The 27,627-nt window shown below is 39.2% G+C and overlaps 2 protein-coding genes across 2 annotated transcripts; one reads left to right on the forward strand and one right to left on the reverse strand.

Annotated features, from left to right (window-relative positions):
• Positions 1-3,131: 3,131 nt before the first annotated feature.
• mks1 (MKS transition zone complex subunit 1) lies at positions 3,132-11,677 on the reverse strand (the record flags this gene model as incomplete). Its single annotated transcript, XM_079247864.1, has 19 exons — positions 11,621-11,677; positions 11,330-11,480; positions 11,122-11,243; positions 8,247-8,299; positions 7,969-8,136; positions 7,627-7,724; positions 7,319-7,447; positions 6,765-6,869; positions 5,855-5,963; positions 5,681-5,737; positions 5,393-5,435; positions 5,236-5,298; positions 5,080-5,150; positions 4,933-5,002; positions 4,740-4,847; positions 4,249-4,382; positions 3,961-4,043; positions 3,609-3,706; positions 3,132-3,235 (listed from the first exon to the last, which is right to left on the reverse strand). Exons 2-19 carry the CDS (start codon positions 11,404-11,406, stop codon positions 3,132-3,134), a joined length of 1,692 nt encoding a protein of 563 aa, XP_079103990.1. The 5' UTR covers positions 11,407-11,480; positions 11,621-11,677.
• Positions 11,678-12,665: 988 nt separating this feature from the next.
• Positions 12,666-26,752, forward strand: zw10 (zw10 kinetochore protein). The gene is made up of 16 exons (XM_079247179.1): positions 12,666-12,803; positions 13,436-13,570; positions 14,542-14,643; positions 14,720-14,797; positions 17,561-17,720; positions 17,805-17,957; positions 18,084-18,275; positions 18,362-18,498; positions 18,583-18,765; positions 20,527-20,750; positions 20,830-20,901; positions 20,994-21,163; positions 21,273-21,403; positions 22,419-22,550; positions 23,100-23,302; positions 25,336-26,752. Exons 1-16 carry the CDS (start codon positions 12,699-12,701, stop codon positions 25,454-25,456), a joined length of 2,298 nt encoding a protein of 765 aa, XP_079103305.1. The 5' UTR covers positions 12,666-12,698; the 3' UTR covers positions 25,457-26,752.
• The last annotated feature ends 875 nt before the right edge of the window (positions 26,753-27,627 follow it).

Genomic DNA, 27,627 nt, shown 5'->3' on the forward strand with positions numbered 1-27,627 from the left:
CTTCCTTTTGGAGCTGAGGCAAGCGAGTGAAGCTATAAACAAACTTCCCCTTTGCTTACTTAATGTAACTTTACCTACATTGTTGCTACTAGATTTGGAATAGTTAGAATAAATTTCTTTTAAGTTACAGTATTATATTAATTTGTGGCTCATCTGTGGTCTTCTTATATAAAAATCTGCCTTGCAAAAATGGTAAGTTGCATCTAATGATGCTATGGGAATTATACGAAAAGTTCCAGTAGGTGGGAGTGCAAGTCAGATGTTTTTTTTTACTGCGGGAGTTTGCACACTCAAAGCACTTTTTTTTAATCAAGGTATTTTTTTTATTATTATTATTTGCAACATTTCAACATAAAAAAATATAGCACTTCTCCATCCCATCCCACCCCTTGGTACCAGATCTCACATAAATCTGAACTAGAAGAAGAACAAAAAAAAAACAAGGATTGTATACACCATACACATTTATATCAATGTTGTCACTGGTTACTAAACATAAACAACCACAAAATAATGAATCAATATCTGCAGCAGACATATTCTCATCTATGAACGGTTGCCAGCAAGCATGGAATTTTTCAACACATCCTCTAATAGTAAACTTCATCTTTTCTAAATGAATGTAACTCATCACACTTCTAAACCACTGGCCAAAAATTGGGGGCGGTGAGTCCTTCTATTTGGTGAGGATCAATTTTTCTGGCCAGGAGAGAGGAAAAAACAATCATGTTTGAATTAAGTTTATTTTGGAAATATTGTGAAGGGGTTAAACCAAAGAGAGCAATAAAGAGGGTTGGATGGATAATTTGAATTGTTATTTTGGAATAATATTCAAAGATTAAGCTCCAGAATCCATGCAGGCATGGACACAACCAAAACATATGTTTTATTGTAGCTGTGGTTGTCCTACGTCGGTCACATGTTGGGTCTAGATCTAGATCACTCAAAGCACTTTTAAGAAAATTTATATTTAAGTTTATGCAACGCCTGGATGAATTCACAAATGGCATCATTAGAGCTCTCAAGTCCTTCTGAGAGTTGCTCTCGGTACTTACCCAGACTAAGGATGTACTGGTTGAAATGTTTTTTTGTTTTTAGATGATCTTAATGATCTTTCTATGATTTTGTGTTTGTATATTCTGTCTTCTGTGTGTTCCTTTATGGACTTGAGTCTGTTTAATAAATTTCATGATTATTATTATTATATTATATAAGTAAACACATACATTCCAACACACACAAGGGAAACCAGCGACCATACATCATTTCAGTTTCGGTCATTAAAACACATGAATTCCCCTTATTCAATGATTCACTTGTAGAGTTCTGGTGTTCTTTGAATCACTGTCTTGTACCAAGAAGACTTAGTTACCCTGCCTTTTGCCAAAACACTGCTGGGATAGGCTCCAGCTTCCCCGCGACCATTCATCAGACTGAATGGTTAGGATAATGAATGAATGAGTACATTTTCTCTCTGAGTTTACATTCATCACATTTTTGCCCACTTGACATTTTTTATTAATATTTTTGGTCATTTAAATCTTGAATTGGAGGTTGTTGAAGTGGTTATATAGACAAAGTTGGCTGCAACATACAAATTAAAGTAGAACTATTATGTGTATTTCAGGCTAATTTATTTTTATTTCTGAGACCAGAAGGGCTGGGATTGATCGAGTTATTGTCACAAATCGCTTTATTTACTTCAGACCGACCCTCTCCGTAGGCTGTCAGATCAGCCTGTGGGCAAAACGAGTGGATTGAGACTCTTCCGCATTAAGCCCCGCCTCCCGCCACTGCACTACATCGGAACTGCTTTTGCCGTCATTGTAACATCTCATAAACAGAAGGATTAGGCTAATATGAACTCAATAAAAAAAACCAAATACAATGTCAACACATAGCATACAGCCCTACATGTTGGAACCTGAATCAGACCCTGAAAACGAAGTGGAAAACAGCAACCCACAGCAAGGAATGCAGCAGGATGTCTCTCTTTGGTAAACTCACCAGCCATCGTTGGAAATAACTTTATCCCACGTTTTCCACCCGCCTGATGTATTTGTACATGCCCTTGTTAACCAGTAGAAGGTAACCAATCACCGAACCTTATCCCCCGGGACGTCACAAGGATTTCCAAGTAGAAAAAACTCTCTAAAACGACGCGTTTTTCGTCGCCATGGAAACCTGGAAGTCAAACTCAAACTCAAACATGAGTTTAGGTGATAAAAAACAGTACCGTTCACATGTCTGATGAGGATTCAACACTGTAACACTGTAGAAAGCTCAGAAAACTCCGAACACCATAATAGCACCCCTTTAATGAAATTGTAAAAATACAGCACGGTCCTTACAAGGGATATGCTGGCCTATTAAGAGGTACATGGTGGGAGCTATTGCAATAAAGGACATCCATCGATTACATTTACTCCAAAACAAAGAGTCAGCCATGCCATCTTGTTCCAACTACAGCTTCACATACAGTGCATCATCTAAATAACTTGTAGCAATATACATTTTCACTAGGAGGCTGTACATGGCATCCCTACAGCAAGCGAAATTCATCGCAGTAACTAAACACAGAAAAGTTTATCTTTCTTGATCCTGCCTTGAAACCAGAACATACATTGTTTTTTTTGTTTTTTTTTTTATCAGGCCTTGATTACTGCCAGTGGCCTCCATAAAACATACCAGGTGTTCCTGTGTACAAAACGCACTTTAACTGTTATATAAAGAAATTTAAACAAGATATTTTGCTCTGTCTGACATAGTCATCGTCATCTGAAACAATAAAGTACAAAAAACAGTGCTGGTATGAAACTATTTTTATTTTTACAACAAATATCGTAAAATATAAAATTAACTGTATTAAAAATATAAAATCGAGATGTAAAAAAAATGCCTTTACTCCACTACAGATGAGACATCTCTAACTTGAGATAAACATTAACGATATAAAGAATGCAGCAGCAGGTGATGCTTAGTGTTTCTTATAGATTCATATTGTAACAAACTCATTACATAACCAGCGGAGCGTTACTAAACAGGTTAAAACATGCTGATCATTTGTTTTCCTGATAGCAGGGTGACACTTGTTAGTGATGCGACTTCCACTGCCGTCTTGCTTTTGAAGCCTAAGCGGAGGATTCAAGCTGGAGTTGGGATGTGGAGCTGATGACATCTCCAGGAAGACTTTCTCTGGCCTCTTGCATCTTTCTCCTGGCTCTCTGGAAAGCCTCTGAATGAGGAAAAACATGGATAATATGAGATGAAAATGCTGTAACACCACTGAACAATACATTGTCTGCCTTAAAAAAAACATTAAAGCGATTAGAATAATATAGGATGGCTTATGTTGCACAGGTCCCAGTTCAGCAATGTTATTAGCAAAGGGAAAAAAAAATCACCTTTCTAGCTGAATAATCAATATGACCAGTTTAAGTACTGTCTTAAAACTGCCTTAAAACTTTTAAATCCTTAAAATCTTTAATGCTTTGTGTTTAAAACCAAAGAATCCCATCTCTCTCCTTAATTGCATTAAAAATTGATCTTTTAACCTGAAAATAGAAATTCGTCAGAAAATTAAGATTTAATTCTGTCAGTCTTTTTACCCAGGATAGCAGAAACAGCTCCCTGCTGACTAAATCCTCCCAGCTGATCAACAACTTTCTGTCTCCTCTTCTTTATATTGGCGGCATCAGCCAAGGCCCTGAAACATCCCAAACAGAGACATTAAACCACATTCAAACAGCAACAATGATGACAGGTGAAATGTATAACACAGACTTTAACAACATTCAAACTTTTGCAAGACACTTTAGTCAGTCCTGTAACAATCATTCAGGTAATGTGCTGCTAAAGATGTGTGACGAGTCAGCTTAAAGAGAAACCCGATAATCTAGTTTTAACATAGCATCATGTTTGTTTCATTGTATGACACAACGTATACGATCCTGTCATTACCTGGCTTGCTGTATACAGTGCAGATTAAAGGTGACGCTTCCTGTAGTTTCAGTGCAAAATCCAAAGCGACTCAGTCTCTCTCCCTGAAACAAACAGATAAACTTGGACCCAGTTGTGCAAGGAGGGAAATGAACTCATGGCATTTGTTCACATTTTGTTCAGAGATGAAGAACGTAAGCATCAGAAATGTTTAAGAAAACATCACAGGATATTTTTTAGACATTTTAAATCTGCAGATCGTCCATGTCAGAAATAAAGAAAATAGCAGTTTACCAGTTCTGAGCTCACCTTGAAGGTTCCTGGTATTCTGACGTAGCTGTGATCTTCCAGCTCTGCAGAGCCTCCGATAAAGAAGCGTCTCAGTGCAGAGACAGTCCCTGTCTGAAGGGGTCTCCATGTTTGGCATGTTATTGTGTGCTTACCTAGCACACACACACACACACACACATATAAGAACAATAGACAATGACAACAGTTTTTTGTTGACTATTAGTCCCAAAACCCGTTTGGTTTACATGGAGAAATTTTTTTCCATCCGACTGAAATAAGTGACATAAAAATGTTGGGTGGGGGGATTTTTAAAAAAAAAAATCTAGATGTTTATAAAACTGTCTATGAATAAATAAATACATAAATGAAATAAAATAAAAAGTAAAAATCTACTGACTTTTTATGAAACTGTAGAAAACTAAGCAGAAAAATCCTCTCAATAATAAAAATGAATTTTTTTCAGCTTTAACCTAAATCCCTGAGTCAGTTCTTCACCGTATGCAACGCACCAGGCATGGCGGGAAAAAGCAGATATCCGTAGCCTTCTGTCCGATAGCGCTGCCAAGAATCCACAGACAGAACCTTGATGTAAAGCACCGGCCACTGTGGAATCAGTTCTGAAGTAAGAAAGAAACTTTAATGCAGAAAATGTTTAAAATACAACAAATAATTTAAAGTTAATGTCCAGTGGCTGATACAAACCATCACTCTCTTTTTCACTCATGTAAAAAGCCTCAAAGCTGAAGGGGTAACTGAAGAAAGCCACGTTTTCCTGTTGGCAGAGAGATGATGTCTTTATAAATCATTTAGAGAGAGAAAGTCAGCTGAGTTCTTTTATGAAATACACACCTTCCCTGATGACTTGGTCCGGCAAGTCTGGGTAACCCCTGACAGGGACTGGAATGGCAAGCTGGACCAATCTTTAACAAATATTAAACAAGTTAAGTGGAAAATTGAGCCCTTCCAAGGTATCACGACTTGGTGCTATTTACTGGATAAACTTACTGTTCGGCAGTTCCAAAAAGAAGTGGATGTACAAATTATCATATTCAAAGCCTTTAGCTGAGACTGGGAGGAGAGGAGAGAAGACAGAGTGGGTGTAAAATCTTATTTTCCTTTTAAAAGAAATATCTCTCATAATGAGCACAGCCTTCCTACTCACCTATCTCTCCATTCATCACGTAACGTAGAAGACCTATTGGGGGCTGGACAATAGATTTCTTGTTGGTACAGAAGGATTATATTATGACCAGCAATTTAATCAACTTTTAATATCTGATTTGCCACCTTTCATTAAATCTTTTGAAACACTTTTGAGCTCTTGCTTTTGTGAACATATATTGTAATAAACAGAATAGATTTTGAGCTGTTGGTTATGATTAAAAATGGAAAAAGTAACTTTGGGCAGGAAGAAACCATTACCAACATGTTTTTCTGTTAAATACTTTACCATTTCAAAGTCCTGTCCAACAAGACTATTGAGGTATTCCTTGTGCCTCACATACAACTAGAAATGGAGAAACAGGACATGTTATTATCAAACAGCTGTTATTTGATTCAATGATTATCTAATTTCATCCCAAATCTAAGTGTAGTTCTGTGACAAAAGATCATGCTCACTTACATCTTTGTACATGTTCTGCTCCCTGTCTCTTTCCTCAGGATACATGCTGGTTGACACATTCTCAATAGTAAGACGCCAGATGTCTCTCTTCTCCCCTTCTGCTATAATCCTGCATGACAGCACAGGCATAGTGTGTCAGGGATCCGGGTTTTCTGTGAGCTATTTTTCAAGTTCCACCAGAGGAACCTTTTCTGGAGGGTGATTTTTCCCCACAGGTGTGCTGGCCTGCACTAACATCTTGGATTCCACTAAACTCCCTGTGATTTCTCCCAGCGGTATTCATCTCCAGCAATCATTTCTACAATAACCGACAACTTGGAAACTTCTTTCACTGGCAGTCCTCCGGATCTGGTAATCTAGGTGCAGCCTGTCTGCCCTACACAGAAAAGACCCTTACTGGCTCTTACTATCAACACCGGTCATCCTGGATCACCTGACACCACCCTGATTCTCTACAACTCCAAACAAGTAGGAAAATCATCACCTCCCCCAGATATCTTATCCATCATTCACTCATATATCTATCATTACAGAGTAACCAGCATTCGGATCTCCTGGAACCACACCCCTTCATTCTTCAATAAAACCTAATTCATGCTTGATTTTGCATGTGGATCAAACATCTTCACATCATGACATGGTGACTGTCATATTATTAACAGAATTTTTTTTTTATTGTGGTATACGTTTTCCTCCTGCTTTAGCAGTGTTTGTCAAAATGTAGCATGTCAGTCTGTACCAATGTAGCAGATACTTAATACTTATTACTTAGCAGCTAAAGAATTAACATTGAAGCACTAACTTCTAAAATCATTCATAAAAAAACAAACATTATGAAATTAACTTTATAATATGGCCTCAGATTAGTGAACACTTGAGATATCATGTTTCATGGATGGTGCGGACTTACCTGTAGGGCTCCCTGCCTTTGTTGAAGTCAGGTTTTACAATGACCGTTCCACTGCCATCTGTTTTTATGGTTACCAGTAAACACTCGTTCTCTTTCTGGCCCAGCCTGTAAAAGCAAATTCAGAGTTAAAATCACAATGAATGTGCATAGTGAGATGATCAGAAAAGCATGTGTAAAGCAAAGTTTGCCTGTATTAGAACAAAAAAAAACATCCAACATGTTTAACAATTGCAGACAAGCTCTTCCTCTGAAGATTAAAAAAAAAAAAAAAGAAAAAAAGAAAAAGCAGGGTATACACATGATTACCGCACATTTAAACAGATATATTCACAAGCTTGAAAGCTACACTCAAGCTACAAAGCAAAAAAAATCGGAAAACAATATTTTAACCTAGATTCTTGTGACCGATTATCATGTAAACATATGCTGATACAGACCACAGGTAATACCAGGTGGATCCTCACAGATGAGGCAGATTGGCAAATGTGTTTTTTTCCAGTTTGCACATAGAATGACAGGATTAAAGTGATCTAAAACTGTATCTATGATCATACCTTCCAGGGGGACCCAGGTCTCCCATGATGTGCATGGTCTGCATAGCATTATTCACGACATGACTGTTCTTCAAAAACTCTTCTGTGGGCTCCCAGTTGATAATTCCTGATTTAGGGACGCTAGAATCCCTGCACAAGACATACCGTTACCTGTCACAAGACTGTTCATTACAATTAGTGTTTAATATTTGGATAAATGTTTGTAAAATGCAACTTTTATCATTTTAAAAAGATGCTCAGAAGGCAGTATTTCCAGAGGACACCGAGTCATTAAACCATCTGAAAAGAAGAACTGCTGAGCTCCCTACATGGTGCGCCTTTCTTGTCGTCTGTGTCTCACAGTGGCCATCCTTTCAGCCAGGAAGGTGGGGCTGGATTTTGTTGTGGTCAGCAACTCAGTGTGTTGCTTTAAGGAGAAAAGATACATAATCTTACATGTAAAAATCATAATTATTATTAAATTAAACAATTAGTTTGAACAACATCCGATTGACATAAAAATCATAAAAAACAATGTGGAAATTCAATCTCATAATATTTAAATTCAATCTCATTTGAGATTGATTTTAATAAGCCAACAGAGCAAAATAATGCCATGCTATGTAATTCTGGATGACAATAATGAAACTGTAAAATGGGACACATAATACCAGTTGGTGGAGTGGAAGACAGTTGGTGTAGCGGTCATGATCGGTGTATGTGAAAATCCTGCGATTCTTCCGGCCTTTGCTCTTGTTAAGCGCCTTTATTTCTGCGTGGTACTGACGGTCCAGAGGTGTCTGACATGCTGCCTCATTCTGGAACAACTCCACCTCATACTGAAACCACAGACACATAGACATAATGATGGAGGAAGTAGAAGACAATAGAAGTTCACTGCTGTTTTTTTTCACATTCAGATATTTTTCCAGTGATTGAAAAATTCTACCTGACTGAAAAGTTTCTCCTGCCAGCCCACCACCATCTCCTCTTCATTTTCACCTGGTAACAGAAGAATAAGTTGCTGAACTTCAATTTCAACAAAGTAATTCATCCTAAAAGAATTAAAGAGGCTTTCTAAAAAAAAAAAAAAAAAAGATGATATAACATCGCCCTATGCAGATATAGTAAATGAAATGAAATTCATGTCAAAAGTTGGAATGCTGGGTCAAGGCCGGACTATCCAATGGGCATTACAGGCACATGCCCAGGGGCCCACATCCACTTGGGGCCCACGTAGGGCAAACACCAGCATTTTGGACATGAAACAAAATGTAAATAAAAGCCAGATAGTTACACCACTGTGTCTAGTGTATTACTATTGGTACCATTGGCTGAGAGATGTTGGAAATGTCGTTTTGCAGTGCATCATTCACAATTTTTACAGTGCTGGCGTGGGGAAGGGGGCCCCTGGAACACTCTGGGCCCAGGGACCTGTGCACTTTTAATCCGGCCCTTTGCTGGGTGACTGAACAGCTTGAGTCCAATGTATGGCGGCTGAAAGTCCACCATAGTAAGCAACAGTTGGAATCCCAACCTCGATTTACTAAACTTGACAGTTTATAATATAAACATTGTAGAAACGTATTTTTCTCTACAAAGTCCAGGACTTGGGTCACACACTTCCTCATCAATTCCAACAGTTCTTCCAACATAACTAAATATTTTTTCCAGAATTACCAGGCAATCTAAGCTTCTTCATGTGCCACTCTGTCATACCACTAGAAGTCAGTTTCCCATTAAATTCAGAGGGGTCCATTCATGGAATAAATACATTACTTTCTTTGACATATCACCATCTTTATTAGTGTACAAAAAGAATTTGAAAGAACATCTAAATAAATCTTAAATTCTGCTCTTCTGTTATATATATATATATATATATATATATATATATATATATATACACATATATAAAAATCTGGCACAGCCTCCCTTTGGAGGTTAGACAGGCTATCTCTCTCTCTCTCTCTCTCTCGCTGTTTTTAAAAGCCGTTTAAAAACACATTTTTATTCTTTGGCATTTTAGCAAGACTGAGTTGTCATCTGTGTCCTTGTATTTTATTTTTAACTGCTCTTTTTCATGTATCTCTTATTTTACCAATTTATTGTTATTTTATTTTTGCTGTTTTGTTCACTTGCTGTTCCTGTACATCCTTTTGGTCAGCTGTATGTTGTTTTTAAAGTGCTTTATAAATAAATATAGTATGGTAAATTTATTTAAATTGTAATATTTTTACATTTGACGCTTGTTTGTTTTTGTTTTTTTTGCTTCGTTGTATGTATTTCCTTTATCAGGTTTATTTAATTACTTAATTTATTCTTATATTTAGATTATGGTGAGGTTCTCAATAAGCCCTTATGGGTTTGCAATGTAATTTATTTTATTATTTTATGCGTATTGTCCATCATTTGAACCTTTCCTCTTACTTTTTTCTCTATGAATGTTCTAATGTTACTTTTAAAATGCAAACTCAAATAAATAAAATAAATAAATAGCCTTTTCAGCATATCTAATCCCTCTTTCTCTTCCCACTTCCCTGTGTCTTCACCAGGGGTGGGAAAATCGCATTGAAAAATAATCAAATAATAAAAAATCTGGATTTTTTTGTTTCACAATTTTAAAATGGATTTTTTGTTAAAAATTAGATTTTTTTTTTCAAATAAAAATAATCCACCATAGAATTTTTGTCAATTTTATTGATCTTTTTACTTGTCTTCTTGGGCATTATAGCAGCAGGATGATAATCTGGCTACTGTCTTGTTTTTTCCTAATTGAAATCAAGAAAAATGACGAGCAAAAAAAAAGTTTTATACATTTTTTTGGTTTTTAATTGACAAAAATCATCAATATTAAAGAATTGTGAGAATTGCAATTTAAATCAAATCGGCACCCAAAAAATCAGAATCGAATCGAATCGGACAATAGAATATTGTCACAGCCCCAGTCTTCACGCTCATCTAAAGCCCAATAGTTCCCTAAAACCGCAAGATAAGGAAAAGAAAAAAAATCTAATTATAGTTGAAAACACCACCATCGGGCATTTGGAAAGTTTCCTCCAGTTTGTTAAAAAGTTTATCTATACCCTGCTTAATTAATGAGGTAACACCCATCCCAACCAATCTGCTACCAGTCTGCAGGCAGGGGCGCCACCAGGAATCTATGAAAGACAATGCCGACCCCACCACTTGATCGCGAATTTTGGATTTTTGTTTTTGCTTCAGTTGCCTCAAGCTGATAAAAGAAATTGCTTTTATGGGAATAATAAAGATCTAGGGCTGTGTTTAACCCTTTATGCCCCATAAAGGGTTAAACACAGCCCTAGATCTTTATTATGTGATCTTTATTAAAGTGATTTTTTTTATAACTTCATTTTCTTTCATATTCAGCATGAAACAATTTGTTTTAATGTTACAACAGGATGGAGGTCTTGGTTCATACCAGAAGGACAATTTTAGGTTAACATTTCTAATTTGAAGGTATTTCATTGAGTGTCCTATAAAGGGTTAAATCACAGTGCATACATGTAACTGGGTTATTTTAATATAAGTGGTTTATCAGTTTACATTTCTGCTATATGTTATTACAACCTTTGGAAAAAGTATCTATTATTTTTAATGAAGGTTTAATGATTTTCTGATGTAGTTTGTACTTCATTTTGTGCCCTATCAAATTGTGGGGCCCTTGGGAGTCTTCCTAACCCCCCCACCCCCATATGGCGCCACTATCTGCAGGGATAGAAAATCATCCACCAGTCTTATTCATTTGTTTAGACGTGCATTCAATGACAGTCAGTGTTTCTCTCTTCAGTAGTTGTTTTTACCTTTTTGACCTTGTGTTGTGAGAGGTTCTAGTTCAATTTCTTCCCGATGTTGCTGAGAGAGAACTTGCTGCTGGAGATGCTGAGAAATGACTCCTGCTGAGGTCACTTTTTCTACACGAACTCTAAAGTCAGCACACAAAGATACCTCTGAAATATATTTTAATGGGGAAAAAAAAAAACTGTGTCAACAATCAATTAAGCTACTTACTTTACTTTCAGGTTTTTGACAGCATCCCGGGACCTATAAACTGCTTCTCCCGTGTCTGTGTTCCAGCAGTCTGCCATGACAAGTTTACTTTGGAAAAATCCACAGAAAGCAGCTGGTTTGTTATCTTTAACCACGTTGGCCAGTTAGCACCCTACACAAACACGTAGAAACGTAAAAGAAATGTGTTAGCTGGTCAACATAAACAGTTTTGGCTGGAAGCATCAAATAGCCAAAAAATAGTTACTGTTATAATTTATAGCTTGAAAAAAATACATTTAAAAAACACAACACCTTAACAGTGCAGCACAGACCGCTGGAGTCGTTTCCATAGAGATGCTAGTCTTTCTTCTTCGTGTATAGAATTTAAAGGTAAGAAATTATTTTACAGGATGATTGTCGCCGCCTATTGACCGACAAGTAATCACGACTTGCTGACGAGAGTGACAATTACATATTTTCAATACTGAAGGCAGTTTAATTTCTTCCAGGTAGAAACAATAAAGTCAGATGTGTTATTTTTAGTGTTTTATTTTGTGCTGGGAGTAACTCTGGAGCCGCTGGAACTGATTGTCCAAAGATGAATGCTACACAAGCTGATGAAGATGATGGAGGATTGTTCACACCCTCTCCACAACACAGTGAAGAAACAACAAAGTGTGTTTAGTGACAGGCTTCTTCAGGTCCAATGTACGACTGAAAGATACAGAAGATCATTCCTGCCAGCAGCCATCAGCCTCTGGAAAAAGACCTCCTCAAGTTAATTATTATCTACTACAATACCGAATTTCCCTTTGGGGATTAATCAAGTATTTTTCATTTCATTCATTTCATTAGAAAGTTAATTTTATTTAAAACTTAACTACTCATAAAGAAAATGCTCTCATATGCTCTTATTCTGTGATTAGTACTAGTAATTATGGAATGTTATCTTTTTACTCTTCCAATTAAGTTCAAATGACTTTCAAAAACATTTTACAAGATTTTAAAATAATGATGTTCAAGGACTCTTTGCCCCTGTCATTGTCTTACAAAACATGGAAAACAGTTATTTTAGCTGTGTTATTTTAACATCCCGTGACCCTATAATTATTGGAATAAGTGGCACAGAGAATGAATGAACGAATGAATGAATTATTTAATGTGTATTTTTTTTTGTATCAACATTTAGTGGCGCTACAAGAGCAAGTTGAAAGTAAGTCGTGGTGGGGAAAAAAGAACGAAGAAGAAAGAAGCTCGGCTCTTTTCGACTCTTTTCGGTGACATCGGAACTACTCGGAGCCAATCAGGCCGCCTGGCGGGTCATGTTCGTAGAGTTGTTGAGCTGAGTTGTCATCAGTGTTGTTAGAACATTTTAACTTTACAGCTAAGCATGGCGTCATTTGTAACCGAAGTCCTCGCCAGCTCTGGGAAACTAGAGAAAGAGGACCTGGCCGGTAAAATAAGTAAAATGTCGCGCAAGGTGGAAGATACAAAGGTAACTTACTAGCTAGCATAGCATCTGCTAATGTTATGCTATGTAAAGTTTCCACTAGCTCTTAGCTGTTAGCATTTCAGCCTATATTTTTTCCATCTGCTATCCTTAATTAGTTTAACAGAGATAGCTGAGGTAACATGAAACTATAATATTATAAACAGCGTTAAACAACTCAAAGCAGACTGTCCAGCAGGTTTACAATACGGTTTTGGCTAGCAGCACTGCTGGTTAGCATCACATTGTGTAGCCTCAGTGTTTAACTATGTTGTTATACAGCAGCAAAAACACATCACGAGGGCATATAGTACAAGTATAACGTTTTTGGATACTGTTGATCAGATTCTTTAGTTGTCAGTCTGCTTTTATTTGGTATGCTCATTAATATTCTGACTTCTGTCATACGTGACAGCATACATACATTTCTTTCTGAGCTCTAAACTGTTGTTTTCTTGCTTATTTTTGTTGTTGTTTGGTCAAATATACATCACAAACAAAATTAAAACAACATGAAATAACATAACTTTCATCATTCTCATTTGACTAGGTGTAGGAAGAAGCCAAGGCTTATTATACCTATGCTGTCTCACAAAGCATTTTGTACCATTACTCTGTGTTTTTCTTTTTTTCCTCAGGAGGAGGTGTGTGACATGATAAACAAGAGATACAACGAATTCCTACCAAGCCTGCAAGGATCTGAGGACTTAATGCGACAAGTTGATTCAGTCTCCAAAGAAATGGCTTCTTTAAAACACTGCATTGAGACTGAGGTATGTTGAAGCTGTCAGTGGTTAAAAAGCTGTGACTGAACAAGGACGCTTGTAGATCAGAGTATATTTGTTGTTTTCCAACTGGGAGCGTGGTGGTTTCATACCAAGTAGAGCTAAACCTCATAATGCTCATTCGATAGAATAATGTTTATGCCAGATTGTTGTTCTATAACCTGTCGAAGCTTCCTTTTGACCTCTATCGTGGCATTAATTCACCTCTCAAGATCTGCTAAGAACTTGATTTTCCTGCATGTTAAGCTGGATAGGTAGAATTGAAAGAGGACATACTTTGACTGTAAATAAAAAAAAAACCCACAATCATTTCTTTAATGTATATCTTTAATATCTTTCATTTTATTAGTATTTTTATATCTGCATCCATTTTAGAGACCAAAAATTAGAGTTAGAGTTCTTGCTTGGGTAGAAAGGCAAGAACATTGAATGATCTTGGATTTCTACCAAACCTTTACACATGTAAAAAGTTGGGTAGAAAGGCCGAACAAGGACAAGAGTTGAGAATTAGCTTTGACAATAAAACAATTTGCACAGCATCGGCTACAAATGTACAAATGCAATGTTCCTGTCTGTGGAAGCGTAGAGCTGTCATCCTAATAAAAAAGAAATTTAAAAAAATTGGGCCTTATGAAGTGATAAGGTCCAAACTTTTTTTTATTAGGATGACAACTACGCTTCCATACCAGTCAAATAAATCATATGAATAAAATAAATTATGTGTAACCATGAGAAAGAGAAACCACAGTATCATTTATTTTGCTTGTGGTATGATGCATAAATTGTTTACCTCTGTAAAGCACTTTGCGTTGCTGTTTGCCAGTAAAAGCTCTTTCTAAAAATGTGATTTTACTTGAAAAAGAGGCATCATAGATCAGTCACCATTTTTATTTACAGTGGCCTGAAAATTTAACCTATTTTGTAAGTGTTTTGTTTATTCTTTGTGTGTGTAAATGCAGGTGCAACAAAACATCCATGTGGCTGTGAATGAATACACAAAGCTGAAGCAGCAACTGGAGAAAAATACAATCGTCATAAAGATGCTTGAACATTTAAAAGAGGTACATCATAGATAGGGATTTCAGTGTTTAGACGTTTAAATGTTAAGTGTGTGAAGTTTCCTTCTGTGTGACTCAGTTTCACAGTGCAATGGAGGAATTTACCAAAACGCTACAAGAAAAGAAGTATGTTGATGCAGCTAATCATCTGGAAAGGGTAAGACCTGCTTATATTATGTCCAGGATGCCATTCCTCTGCAATAAAGACATTGTTGCAATTAAAATGTACTATTTGCCATAAAAATAAACCAATCAGCAAATTTTATTCACCCACTGCTGTAGATATGACTCAGTAAAACATGGTCCAGGTGGGGATTCAGTTCAGTTTTTTTTTTTTTTGGGGGGGGGGGGGGGGGGGGGGTTGAGTTCACTGTGTTCCACTCTCCAGAGAAGGAAAGAAAGTATGGAGGTGCGTCAGTTTGACTTCCAGATATCCTGGTGGACCAATCTGTCCCTCAGTCCACTTGTCCCACAGGCTATGTAGTCTCCTTCCTGATGAGAGCAGGCTGAAGAAGCTGTATGATGGGTGGGTGGGGTCTTTCACTCTGCAGAGGGCTTTACGTGTGAGGAAGAAGGTGTAGATGTTTTTGATGGAGGGTTGAGAGGCACCAACAATCTTCTCACCTGCTCTCATGATGCGTTGGAGTGTCTTTTTGCAGGACATGAAGCATGCGTCGTACCACACAGTGATGCTGCTGTTCAGGGTGCTGTTGATGGTGCCTCTGTAGAAGATGCATGTAATGCTGAAAGGACTTGAGCTTTCTTCAGTTTGCGGAGGAAGTAGAGGACCTGGTTGGCTTTGTTGGCCAGTGACGACGTATTGATGGTCTGGAGAGCTCCTCTGTGATGTTCACACACAGGAACTTGGTGTTGCTCACTATCTCTACCATTGAGAGGTGCATTCTGGGAGCCTGTTCTCCTGAAGTCCACAGCAATTTTTTTCCACGTTTAGAGGGAGATTGTTGTGTCACTCCACAAGACCAGGCGACTCACTTTGCTCCTGTCTCATGTCTCATGTCTCATGGTTGCTGCTGATGAGATCCACCACTGTCATGTCATCTGTCAGCATAGTGAAGAGGACGGGGCTCAGTGTAACATCCTTGAGGTCCCCCTGTGTTCACTGTGGTTCACTGTGTTCTCTCAGTCAGGAAGTCCAGCAGCCAGTTGCACAGTGAGGTGTTCATTCCCAGCTGGCCCAGTTTCAGAATGTTGAGGGATGACTGGGTCGGCTGAAGTCTATGAACAGCATTGTGACGTAGGAGTCTTTTGTGTCCAGATGTGTGAAGGGCAGTGGAGATGTCATCGTCAGCCAAGTGGTTGAGCCGATATGCAAACTGGAAAGGGGTCCAGAGAGGGTGGGACGAGAGGACAGACACTAGCCGTTCTAAGCACTTCATAAGAGTGGGAGTGAGTGCTACTGGACAGTGGTCATTTTAAACACGAAGGGCAACAACTTTTTTGAGACAGGAATGGTGAAGATTTTGAGACTTGGGGACAACGGCCTGGCTTAGTGAGATGTGCAAGATGTCCGTGAAGACGCAGAAAGACACAACCTGTGTGTTATTACACCCTGGAGAAGCCGATACACGTTGACATATTGTATAAAATTGGTCGGGTAAATTTACTTCCTACTTCCTTCCTTGAGAACTTTGTTGACCAAAAGTCGCAGTTTGCTTTAGTTTCATCACCGTCGTTCACTTCCAAACATGTTAACACGCCTTACTCCACTTTAACCATTTGAGTGCTGCTGAAAGTTGAACATAGCGCTGCTGCCGTAGAGTGGCATCAACTCAAGTAGTCTTCTTTCTTTTTTAATCTGGTTTACATCTATTTCATGGCATGTTACCGCATCTCACTGGACTTGAACAAGTTTGTAAACATTACAGAAAAATGAAGCTCCTTCCGTGCTGGTATCTGTAGTATCAAAACCCTTTTATGAATACCAAAAACGAGTATATAGGGCTGGGCGATATGACCAAAGTGTCATATCCTGATTTAGCTCATCTTATATCCCAATAACGATATACATAAAAATATAAAATAGTTTGTGTAATGTTGTGTCAGTCATCAGTTATATATCAGATGTGCTTGACAACGGCAGCAGTGATCTCCTTCCATCTGGGGGAACTTTGGCCGTATGACGTTTCACGGGTAAATACGTGCTGCACCGTTTGTGTCTGGAGTTTATTATGAGCTTTTGCCTCCACTTTACGCTGCTTTTGCAGCTTTTGCTCGTTGACTCTATTCTTTATTCTGTATTCTTTATCCTGATTCCTGCGCAGGCGATAAAATGAGTTAGTTGTGTCGGAGTCCGTTGTTGGGACTGTGAGCTAGTCTGTTGTCGGTTCCACGTCGGTCTTTTTATAACCAAACTGCATCCATGTGACAGAAATTTCCCCTCTTTTAGGAACAATCTCATCAGTTTTGGTCGGCTGGTCATCTTTTAGTGAATTATCCTGCTCTGAAACGCGTCTGCTACCGTTTTCCTCCATGTTTGTTTATGTATTGCAGCGTGTTTTTCATAAAGTGCATGTTAATTTAAAATACTGCAGTAAAACACCGTATCGATAGAGCCTCATATGAAATAATAAACATTTTTTATCGTCCAATGATATATATCGTCATATCGCCCAGCCCTACGAGTATACATACATGGTGTCAGTACCAGTGTATTACTAGCGATGACAGTTACTCATCAGATGACTTGGAAGAATCTTGCATGATGGAAAAAGCTAAATAATAACATGTATGCATTTGCTGTTGCTTGTTGGGTCTCAGTCTTGATATAATTTTGAGCTAAACTAAACCTCCTTCTGGAAGAGACTAGGTTTTTATTGAAAAAGATGCTTTTCTCTGACTAGAAGAAGTGCACATGAGACCGCATGAACATATACTGATTTGTGGGTAATCGTTTTTCCAGGCAAGGACCAGTGTGACTTCACTAAAGGACTGGAGGAGCTCTCATCTGCCGCTAATCAGCGCTCTGAGCTCCGAGCTGACGCTTCAGAGAGAAAACTTAATTTACCACCTGGGGGATGAATGGAAGCGCCTCGTTGTTTGGAAGTTACCGCCTGTGAATGGTAACCCACAAAATATTTTCTCTATGCCAGATGTGCCATCAGTTCTTCCCCAGGGATGTAAAACTTCTTGTTATTTTTTATTAGAGCCTGCAGGTCCGAACTCCTTGCTAAAGGTGGAGCTGATGCTGAGTGATGCCTGCAGCCAGGACGGTGAACCAAAACCACCTGAGCTGCTGGGCTGCGTCCTGCAAGCTCTGGCCATCCAGGGAGAGCTCGAGAACAAGCTCAAACTGTTCAGTAAGAACAAGTAGCACCGCTCTCTTTGAAACACGCTCTTTATTCACACATTCTCAGCAGATCTCAGAAAGAAACACACGCCGTGGTTTAGTGAATCAGTTTCAAAATGAAACTGTCGTCATGCAGGTCAGGTGCTTTTGAAGAACATGTTGAAGCCGCTGGTGATGTATGCGTCGCTGTCGGTGAGAGTGACGGAGAGTGACAGAACCGTCCTGGGTTTGCAGTGTTTGGAGGAGAACCAAGAGAAGCGATCCACTCCTTCACAGGTCTACAACAAACTCCTGCTGGTGCTGAAGACACTGCACTCACACCTGCTTGGTAAAGTAGTAAAAATAAAATGTGAGGATGCTTCATGTCTTTGTTGAGGCTGTTAACAGAAAATCGTGTTTTGTTTCATCCTTTAGATGTCCCCGTTGGGAATAAAAAGCTCTCAGCCATTTTGGGGGAAATGATTTGGGAGGAAATGTCACAGTGTATCATCCACGAGTGCCTCGTCTATTCCATCCCCACCAACAGCAGCCAGCTGGAGAAATACAACACTGTACGGACTAAAAGATTTTTATCATGATCAACCTCTGATAGATTTTTGTTTGTGGCTTAATATTTGTTTTCTTGGAAATTCAAGGTGATCAAAGAAACAGAGGATTTTGAGAAGGCTCTGAAGCTAATGGAGTACCTGCAAAGTGATTCCACAGATCTGCTGAAGTATGCCAGAGATGTCAACTGTCACTTTGCCAGCAAGAAGTGCAAGGATGTCATTGTGGCAGCACGCAAGCTCATGACCTCCAAGATGCACAACACTGTAAAGGTACGTGTGAACCAGAATTGTTGCTGTTAAAAAGGTGGGATGGTGATGTCTGGTCAGACTCCTTTAGGGAACATTCACATGCCTCTGTTTGTTCATATTGGAAAGTATGGTTGGTTGGAAGTAGTGTGAACGCGTCTGGTGTCATGTTGGTGTGGTTCGCTCACATTGTGAAAGTAAACAGACCGTCTGGTGAAGTGGCATTGTGCAACGTGCTGATAAGCTCAGTGCTTATAAAATACACATATTACAAAAAAAGAACGGTAAAATAATACAAAAAATCACATTAAAATCATTGCAGTTAATTGAAAAGTCTTATATTTCAAATATGATCTTATGAAAATTCAGGATCCATTATCTCCATTATCCATATCCAACAGAACTCATGCAGATCGATCCATCATCAATAAATCCAGAAATTCTTTTAAGTGAGTGTCAATATTAAAACAATTTGGTTTGTGTACTTTCCAGTTCATCAATATAATTCCTTTCACAGATAGGAAGGCTAAATTAAATTCAGCTTTATTTGTCTAGTGCCCCTTCACAACAGTGTTGTCACAGGGCGCTTTACGTACACATCATTTCAAACCAGTTCATACATATCCTATAATAGAAACCAACTGATTGCATCGAATCATGACTTCGATCCAATCCCCCGTCCTGAGCTGCACGCGGCGACAGTGGGAAGGAAAAAACTCCCCTTTAACAGGAAGAAAACCTCCGGCAGAACCCGGCTCAGGGAGGGCAGCCATCCGCCTCGACTGGTTGGGGTGGAGAAGCAATGACACGTTGTTTATTTATTGAATGTTTACGTTTGACTCTCATCCCAAAAGACAAATCAAACTAAAATAAAGTCATTTTCTATACAAATGCATGTAAAAGAATAACTATCCCTCCTAAAAGTGTTTATTAACATCTCCGAAACTAAAATGACCATTTTGAATCTTCTCACACAGTCTATACACTCTCAAAAACTTACATATATTTAACAACATGAATTTATTAATAATTAGTCAGCTTCTCTGCTGGCGCTGCGTCCCCATCCTCGTCTGTAATGTCGTTTTTCACAGAAATAAAGCACAGCGTAGTGATGTTTACTGACGCAGTCAAGAAACAAAGCACAGTGGGCTGATTGCTCCAGTAAGATCTGGACATAGAAAGGGTGAAATAGGATTTACATATACTTATATGTGCAGTGCTGCATTAAGGCAAGTTTATTTGTACAGCACCATTCATGTACAAGACAATTCAAAGAGCTTTACATTAGATGTAAAAAGCATAAAAGACAACACAAATGGCAAAATCACAATAAAACCATAAATTATACTAAAATAAATTTTTTTTTTAAGTCTGTAAAACAGCGAGACTGCAGAAGATGAAGCGCGACATGGCGAGGGACCACTGTAATGTCATAACAGACATGCTGTGCAGAAAAATCCCAGAGCTGTAAACCGGGTACTTTCTCGCTATGGAGCGACTTCAGCAGCCACTTCATTTTTCTTCACATCATTTGCTTGTAATTCCAGATCACTTTAAAGCAAATTTAAGGTCACTTTTGAAATGTTTTCATGACCCAGTGTGGAGCAATTTCACTTTGCTGTTCAGTGTATCCTGATGTTGAGAACGTAAAAGTTTCCACTAAAAAAGAAACAGAATCAACCACTTTGGCCACGACTGCGGAAAATGGGTTTGTAAAAGAATCCTTTTTTATGCTCTGTCTCCTTTCATCATTTCAGTTTTTATTCTCCTTTCTTTCTCTGTTAGATCACACCAGACTTAAAGCTGCGTCTCCCCAAGCTGCCCGCTCCAGCTTCACAGGTAAAGGTGAAGCAGGAGGCCATGACGGAGGAGGTGACGATGGAGAACGCGAAGCAGCTGTCTGCGTGGAGTCTGCGTCTGCCAGCCTGTCGCATCAGCGAGTCGGTGCAGCACCTGATGGAGCTGGCAGTCAACACCCTGTTTGAAGCAGTTGGAAGCTCCACGTCGTGGTAAATCACAGTTCACCACTGATCTGGCTGTAATGTGATTACTTGTGTGACAGAGACTTTACTGACTGCGTCTTTTCAGCGCCTTGCAACTCTTCTTCACTGTGAGGAACATTTTCCAGCTGTTCTACGATGTTGTTCCCACATACCACAAGTAAGAACGTTTCCATCACGCAACATGCAGCGTACCAAATGTTTCCCTGGATGTAAATAAATGTCTCCTTTCCGCCCCGTTGCTTCATCCAGAGAGAACCTGCTCAAGTTTCCTCATCTCGCTGCCATCCAGCACAACAACTGCATGTACCTGGCTCACCACCTGCTCACCCTGGGTCACCATTTCAGAGCCCATTTGCCGCAGCCTCTCAGTAAGGACATCGCAACTTTTGTTGACATGGTGCCGGGATTCAGGAAACTGGGTAAGCAAGCAGTTATTGTCTGGAAAGTCAGGAGAGTTTGCAGTTTATCAAAAATTTAGTCTACATCTTCCGCCTTGAAATAAGAGGTCTTCCCATCGCTTTCCTGTAGGCGCCCAGTGCTTCTTAGCCCAGCTGAACGTTCAGAGAGCTGAGATGCTAGAGAGACTTTCTACTGCTCACAACTTCCGCAACCTGGACGATGAAGACAACTACACTGCAGCAAGCAAAGCTCTGCGGCAGGTGAGAGGAAAGCTTTAGATAAATGATGTAGTGGAAAATGAAACAACTGGAAGCATTGTCTGTTGTAGTTAGGCTGATGCTCAGATACTCCAGCTGTGTGCAAACTGACACTTTTCCGTCAATATCAGCTTCTCTCAACTTAACTCGGCTTTTGTACCCGTTTACCGGTACTTCTTTTGTAACTCCTCAGCCCAGGTTCTAGGTGAGCTGAGTCGGGTTGTGTGTGACGTCGCCATTGCCGCTATTGGTCAGGGGCGTGGTCAGTCAGAGGTCAGGGAGTGACATCACTGGAAGAGCGACTCCAACTCGCAAGTTGTTTACATTACGTAACAAGCAATGGCGCAACAAAAGTCTGTTCCACGGTCCAACTCTGAGGTGGACACATTTCTCTGCTTGGTTGCTGAGGAAAGGATACAGAGGGAACCAGATGGAGCAACAGGAAATTTAAAAAATCTATCAAGAGCTTTCCGACTTAATGTCTACGACTAGCAACGGAGTTTCCAGCAGTGTTGAGAGAAGCTGAAAAAGCTCCAAAGTGACTATCGGCAGGTCAAGGACCACGATGGTCGGAGTGGATCAAACAGACAAGACTGGAAGCGGTTCCAACAGATGGATACGATTTATGGTCAGCGACCGGCGAGCCGCAGACCAAGTAGCAGATTGCCTGCAGGTCCTGTGTTGTTACAGAGGTTGTCGTGCACAACACTGACGTTACAGTGATTTCACACAAACCCTGCCCCTTTTAGACCTGGTACTAAACTGTAATGGAAAAGAAACCGGACCAAGCTGAGACGAGTTGAGTTGAGACAAGCTGATACAGAGGGAAAAGAGTCAAAAATCACCTGCTTTAAGAAAGTTCCTCATTTATTGTACATGGAAATTGCAGGAAAACTTCCTTTTCTATGACTGAGAAATCAACTTTGATTGAATTGGATGCAGAAGATGAATGAAAATAAGTCGTTCTTTATTCATTCATGTGGTTGTTTTATTTGTCTGCTGTTTTATCCGTCTGCAGGTCATTCATCAGCTGAAACAGCTGGGGACGGTGTGGCAGGATGTTCTTCCAGTTAGCATCTACTGCAAAGCCATGGGGACCCTCCTCAACACAGCCATCACAGAAATCATCGCCAAAATCATGATGCTCGAGGTTTGTTGTTGGGTTTAAACACCAAACATGTAAAGAAGCGAGACGGACACAGTTTGACTGTGGAAACTTTAAAATGTTATCATGCTTTTACTGGTTAAAATGAGATACACAAAAGAATAAAGTCAAAATGATAATATAAAACTCCAACATTTGTCTTTTACTTCTTATATCTGAAGTTACGGGAAAGAGTTGGTTTATCAGAACATGGATTTCACATTTTCCCACCTTAACGTTACTGTGTGTTTTACCTTTTAATCAACCATAAATGACTAAGATATAAAGATAATGTTTACGAAGGTGATAGGTCAAGCTGATTACACATTTCTGTATTTCTTTATAAACTCAAGTCAGGTTTTTTTTTAATCTATCAGAATCAGTTTTCATTTCCATCTTGTCTGGTTTTGAGATGAGAATCTTTGTCCAGCTCTTCTTAAACAGCCAACAAAAAAAGTTGAAGTTTATATTATTTTGATCAGGAACAAAGATGCTCTCGTACGCGCTCGTCTCATTATGAACATAATGCATCGTAAATACTTTGTCACCAAACAGGATATTTCCTCAGACGATGGAGAGCACCTCCACACCCTGTGCCAAACCATCATTGAGGAAGGCCCGCTGGTCTTCATCCCTCTGGCTGAAGAAAACAAGAATAAGAAATACCAGGAAGAGGTTCCTCTCTATGTGAAGAAGTGGAGCACCTTCAAGGAGCTCGTCATCGTGCTGAGGGCGAACCTTCAGGAGATTGTTGACAGGTAAGAAAAAAAATCCAAATTCTTCGCTTTGAAAAAAGACGGTTTTGTATTATTGCCTTGTTTGCATAATTAATAAATAATTAATTGTAATCAGGTAGGCTGTTACACAGAAATTTCAGAAGAAGTCATTTGATTTTTTGCTGGGAACTAAAAGTTGTTACTTACTCTAAAAGAAGCAAGAACTTTGCTGTTGTTGTTGAAGCAGAAAGAACAATGTGTGTGTCTGGGAAAGAACAGTTGACCCGGTTATGTGCCACACGTACGGTGGCCGACGGGTGCAAACGCGCTTCATATAGCAACACAGCTCCATAAAGGAATCGAAATGCAAGCGGGAAACACTGCATGTATAGAAAAGCGGCGCAAATCCAAAAACGTAATGCAAAAAGAAAAGAAAACCCGCGGCTAAGAAAGAAACAAACTGCGAATACAGAAAAAGCGCTGCATGAACGAAAATGGCTGCAAAAAGAAAACGCTGCATATTCCGTCTCATAACGGAAGTGCTCCGGTGAGTTTCTACCAGAGAGACAAAGGACACAAATGGTGGTTCTGTTTGTGCACTGGAGAAGAACCAGTTCAAGTAGGGTTGCCACCCGTCCCGTAAAATTCAGAATCCTCCTTTAATTGACAGAAACACGTTGCGGGGCGGAGTGAACCAACACGGGACGCACTTTGTTCCGTAGTTTCATCACTTTCCAGCAGCCTACACGTGTCAGTCACACACATCAACACTCAAAAAAAATTAAATTAAACTTAAGAAAACACAACAGCCAATAAAAACGTCTTTTCAGGCAGAATCCGCGCAGGTCCCAGCTTCCGCGCCTGTGTGCTGTGCTGTAAATTATTTGATTAGTTTTATTGTAAGGATTAAGCAAAAAGAAGCTGCATCTCACAGCACGATGCGCTGCGTCCCACCATGGTCCCACACAGTAAACATTTTATAGCAAATGCTTCTTTTTTTTTTTTTTTTTTTTTTTTTTTAACAAAATATGGTGTAGTATAGGGATATTTTATATTGGCCTCACGCTACTATGAGTTTCTCTCATTCGCCTGTCTAAAGTCCATTGATTAACGTGTTGCTATGGTAATATCCGTAACAGAATGACAGGACGGTAATTTAACTTTCCCAGCTATTAGTGACTCTTGCTCAAAGACTGTTGGGAGAGGCTCCAGCTCCCCCGCAACCCTTATATGAATTTGTATATAAATTCCCCCCGACAATAATACAGCTTGAGTTTAAAACGTTAATATCTGTGTCTGTTATTTAAGTCATCCGCTAAAATCTATTTACATTACATATACATCTGATAGATCACCAAACAGAAGAAATTTTATGAACGTCATCAAAACAACCACGTCCTAAATGAGACACATGATAATCAAACAAATCAATGGCCACCAAGACCCTGAAATGCAACCATAACTCATGAATCAACCAGGCATGCACAATAGAATCACAAACCCTGGAAACAGAAACACCAGAACACAGGTGAGGAATCACATGCACAACAAACCCAGCCTAAATCCAAAAAAAAAGAAGGAAACAAACAAAAAAAATTCTTTATTCAACAGGACAATCAAATTGCATAACCAGAACTCTGTAAAGGGGAATAATCAGAAACTGTGTAACTAAGCCTAAGTTATTAAGTTCATCATGACCTTTCCAGAAAGCCCACAAAGCCATAATCAGAAATGAATATACACTAGGACTATGAAATATATGAAAATCAAAGTAAGAACATAAAATTTCCACTTTTTTTTTTTTTTAAACTACCTTTCTGGGGCAAATATTGTTACGCAAATAATCAAGATTAATTAATAACAAAACCAATAAATCGAAGCCCTATTTAAAAAAACAAACAAAAAAAAAAAAAAAACTCAATAAGAAATTGGTGAAAGGATGAAACTTATTCCCAACGCGGGCTCAGACTGTAAACACTGCCACAGAAACCTTCTGCTCATTGTATTTACTCAGTGGTACTTCTTCTGATCTTTTATTCATGGATTTATAATAATCTGTTTCTTCTTGTCGACAGATGGGCTGATGGAAAAGGTCCACTGGCGGTGGAGTTCACCAGTCTGGAGGTGAAGAGTCTGATCCGAGCCTTGTTTCAGAACACAGAGAGGAGAGCTGTCGCTTTGGCCAAAATCAAATAGATTCTTGGAATAAATAACAACAAAGAACATCCTGCAGCGCTTTTCATTTTCCTCTGGAAAATCCGCCCTTTTATATTCATAATATTTCCATGAAACATTGATTTCTATGTGGAATGAAAAGTTTTTTTCAGAGACGTGTGATGGAGATCCTGCTGATCGGATCTAATCTGGCTGGGATCAGTCTGTCGGATAGTTTTTCCCTCAACCTCTGCAGAGATTAGAGTCGTCTGTACGTCAGCATTTCGTAGCCTCAGTGACACAGATGTGGATGTTGCAGAGGTTCTTTAACTAGTTTCTCCCCCTTTGGTGGGGTTGCAGGTTTAATCAGACCCCTTTTTCTGTTAATTTATACGTTTTTTATTAAACTATGCATGAAAAAAAAAGAAGCTTTAAAGCATTTTCTAGTAAAACTATTTCCATGTTGTTACCTGAACAAACCGAGAATCTGCTTTGCATAACTTTTTAAAAAAGATGTGTGTGGTTTTGTACGAATACAGCGATGATCCTTGTGGCAGCTGCAGCCATGTCCGTCACAGTGCCTGCAGTATGCGGACCCAAACGCAGGCTGACAACCCACGAGAACGACTGATGCAGGAATTACGGTTTTATTTGCATGAACTGCAGCTGAAACAGACGGTAGCTTGACAGCGAACTGGCAAAGCGACATGGAAAAAAGGTGATTTATATGCGCAGGTGGAGTAAAAAGGAACAGGTGAAGCGAAGGAGTAACGAGAAGCCAGTCGAGCTAATGACACAGGAAGCAGAAAGCCAAACTCAAACCTTGAAAATAAGACAAGAAATCAGATCCAAACAGGATAAGACGACAAAAAAGTAAAAACCATGACAATGTCACCATGTAGTGTGTCTGGTCTCCGCTACGTTAGGTGTTCTCCTACAACTTGTCATTTGTTTCGATAGACAGCGACTGTAATCATGACAACATGAACTTCTAGCATCATCTTCATTACTGGGAACATCCTAATGGTTGTCCTGGAAACGGCTGGGCTGGTGTTCAGGGACATTATGAAGTAGGCATGGTAGGTACTGGGAGAGCTCTGCAGAGTCTAGCATTAAGACGGTTGGTGGTTTGATTCCCAGTCTATATGTTGAAGTAATACCGGGCAAGATGGCCCTCTTCTCACTTGTAAAAGTTTGCAGTGTGAATAAATATTCTCTTAACCCTCAAAAGGTGGGCTTGTGTTGTGTCAGACTGGTGGTGAGTGTTACTTGTATAAACCTGCTGGGAAAAAAAACCCTTTACTCCACTATGTAACCCACACACACACCTGTCACATTTCACTCACTATGTCATGAAAAATGAACTCTTGAAAGAGTGAAAACTCTTTAAAACCATTAAAATTAAAAGGTCCACCTTTGTATGTGTTTGTGTGTGTGTGGGGAGAGTTGCATTTATGCACCTTGATTAAGAGTTGAAACAACTTTGCTGTTTTATTTACTCGATGCAGGTGTGTCACTGCTTTTCATTTTTTCTTTTTGTGGGAATGACGAGGGCACCTATGGACGCTGGGGTTGCCTTATTGTGAAGCCTTGCAGGAGGATTCCCAAAGCTTGTGCTTATGATGAGGAAAGTTCTTCTCTGCTGCTGGTTCTGATTTAGGATCAGAGAACACAGCTGGAACCAGGCATGATGATGGATGATCTATGCATTCTCACAATAAATCATGAATTTATTCATTATTATATTCATATTTCTGTATTTATTCAGCCCTGCATGTAGCTGTGAAGGTAAAACTAATGCTGCTTGTCCACAGTGTTACTTCAGCATGTTGGTGGTCCTGTCCGGTGATGTTTCAGCCACTGTTGTTAGTGACTGCTGTGATGGGAGGAGACTGACAGCTGGATAATCACAACTGCAGCTCTTTATCCCAAACCGCCTTCATCCTGATGACAATGGTGTGTGTTCTGCGTGGAGCCGTCTGCATCTTTAGGTGTGTTTTGCAAAGGTTTGTGACCACTTCCTCTTTTTACTGATGATGCTGAACAACTGAACTGACTTCATGTAATTACCTCTACGCTGTGGTAAGCGAACACTTTTTATAGTAACTTATTTCTTAAATCAGTAATGAATCCTTAATAATTTGGCTAACTTTTAATCTAAAATCCTGCGTTTGTAGATGACAAAGTTAACTTTGCAATTCATTAATTGTGTA

The sequence above is a fragment of the Telmatherina bonti genome, assembly GCF_933228915.1.
Source record: "Telmatherina bonti genome assembly, chromosome: 10".
Lineage (NCBI taxonomy): Eukaryota > Metazoa > Chordata > Actinopteri > Atheriniformes > Telmatherinidae > Telmatherina > Telmatherina bonti.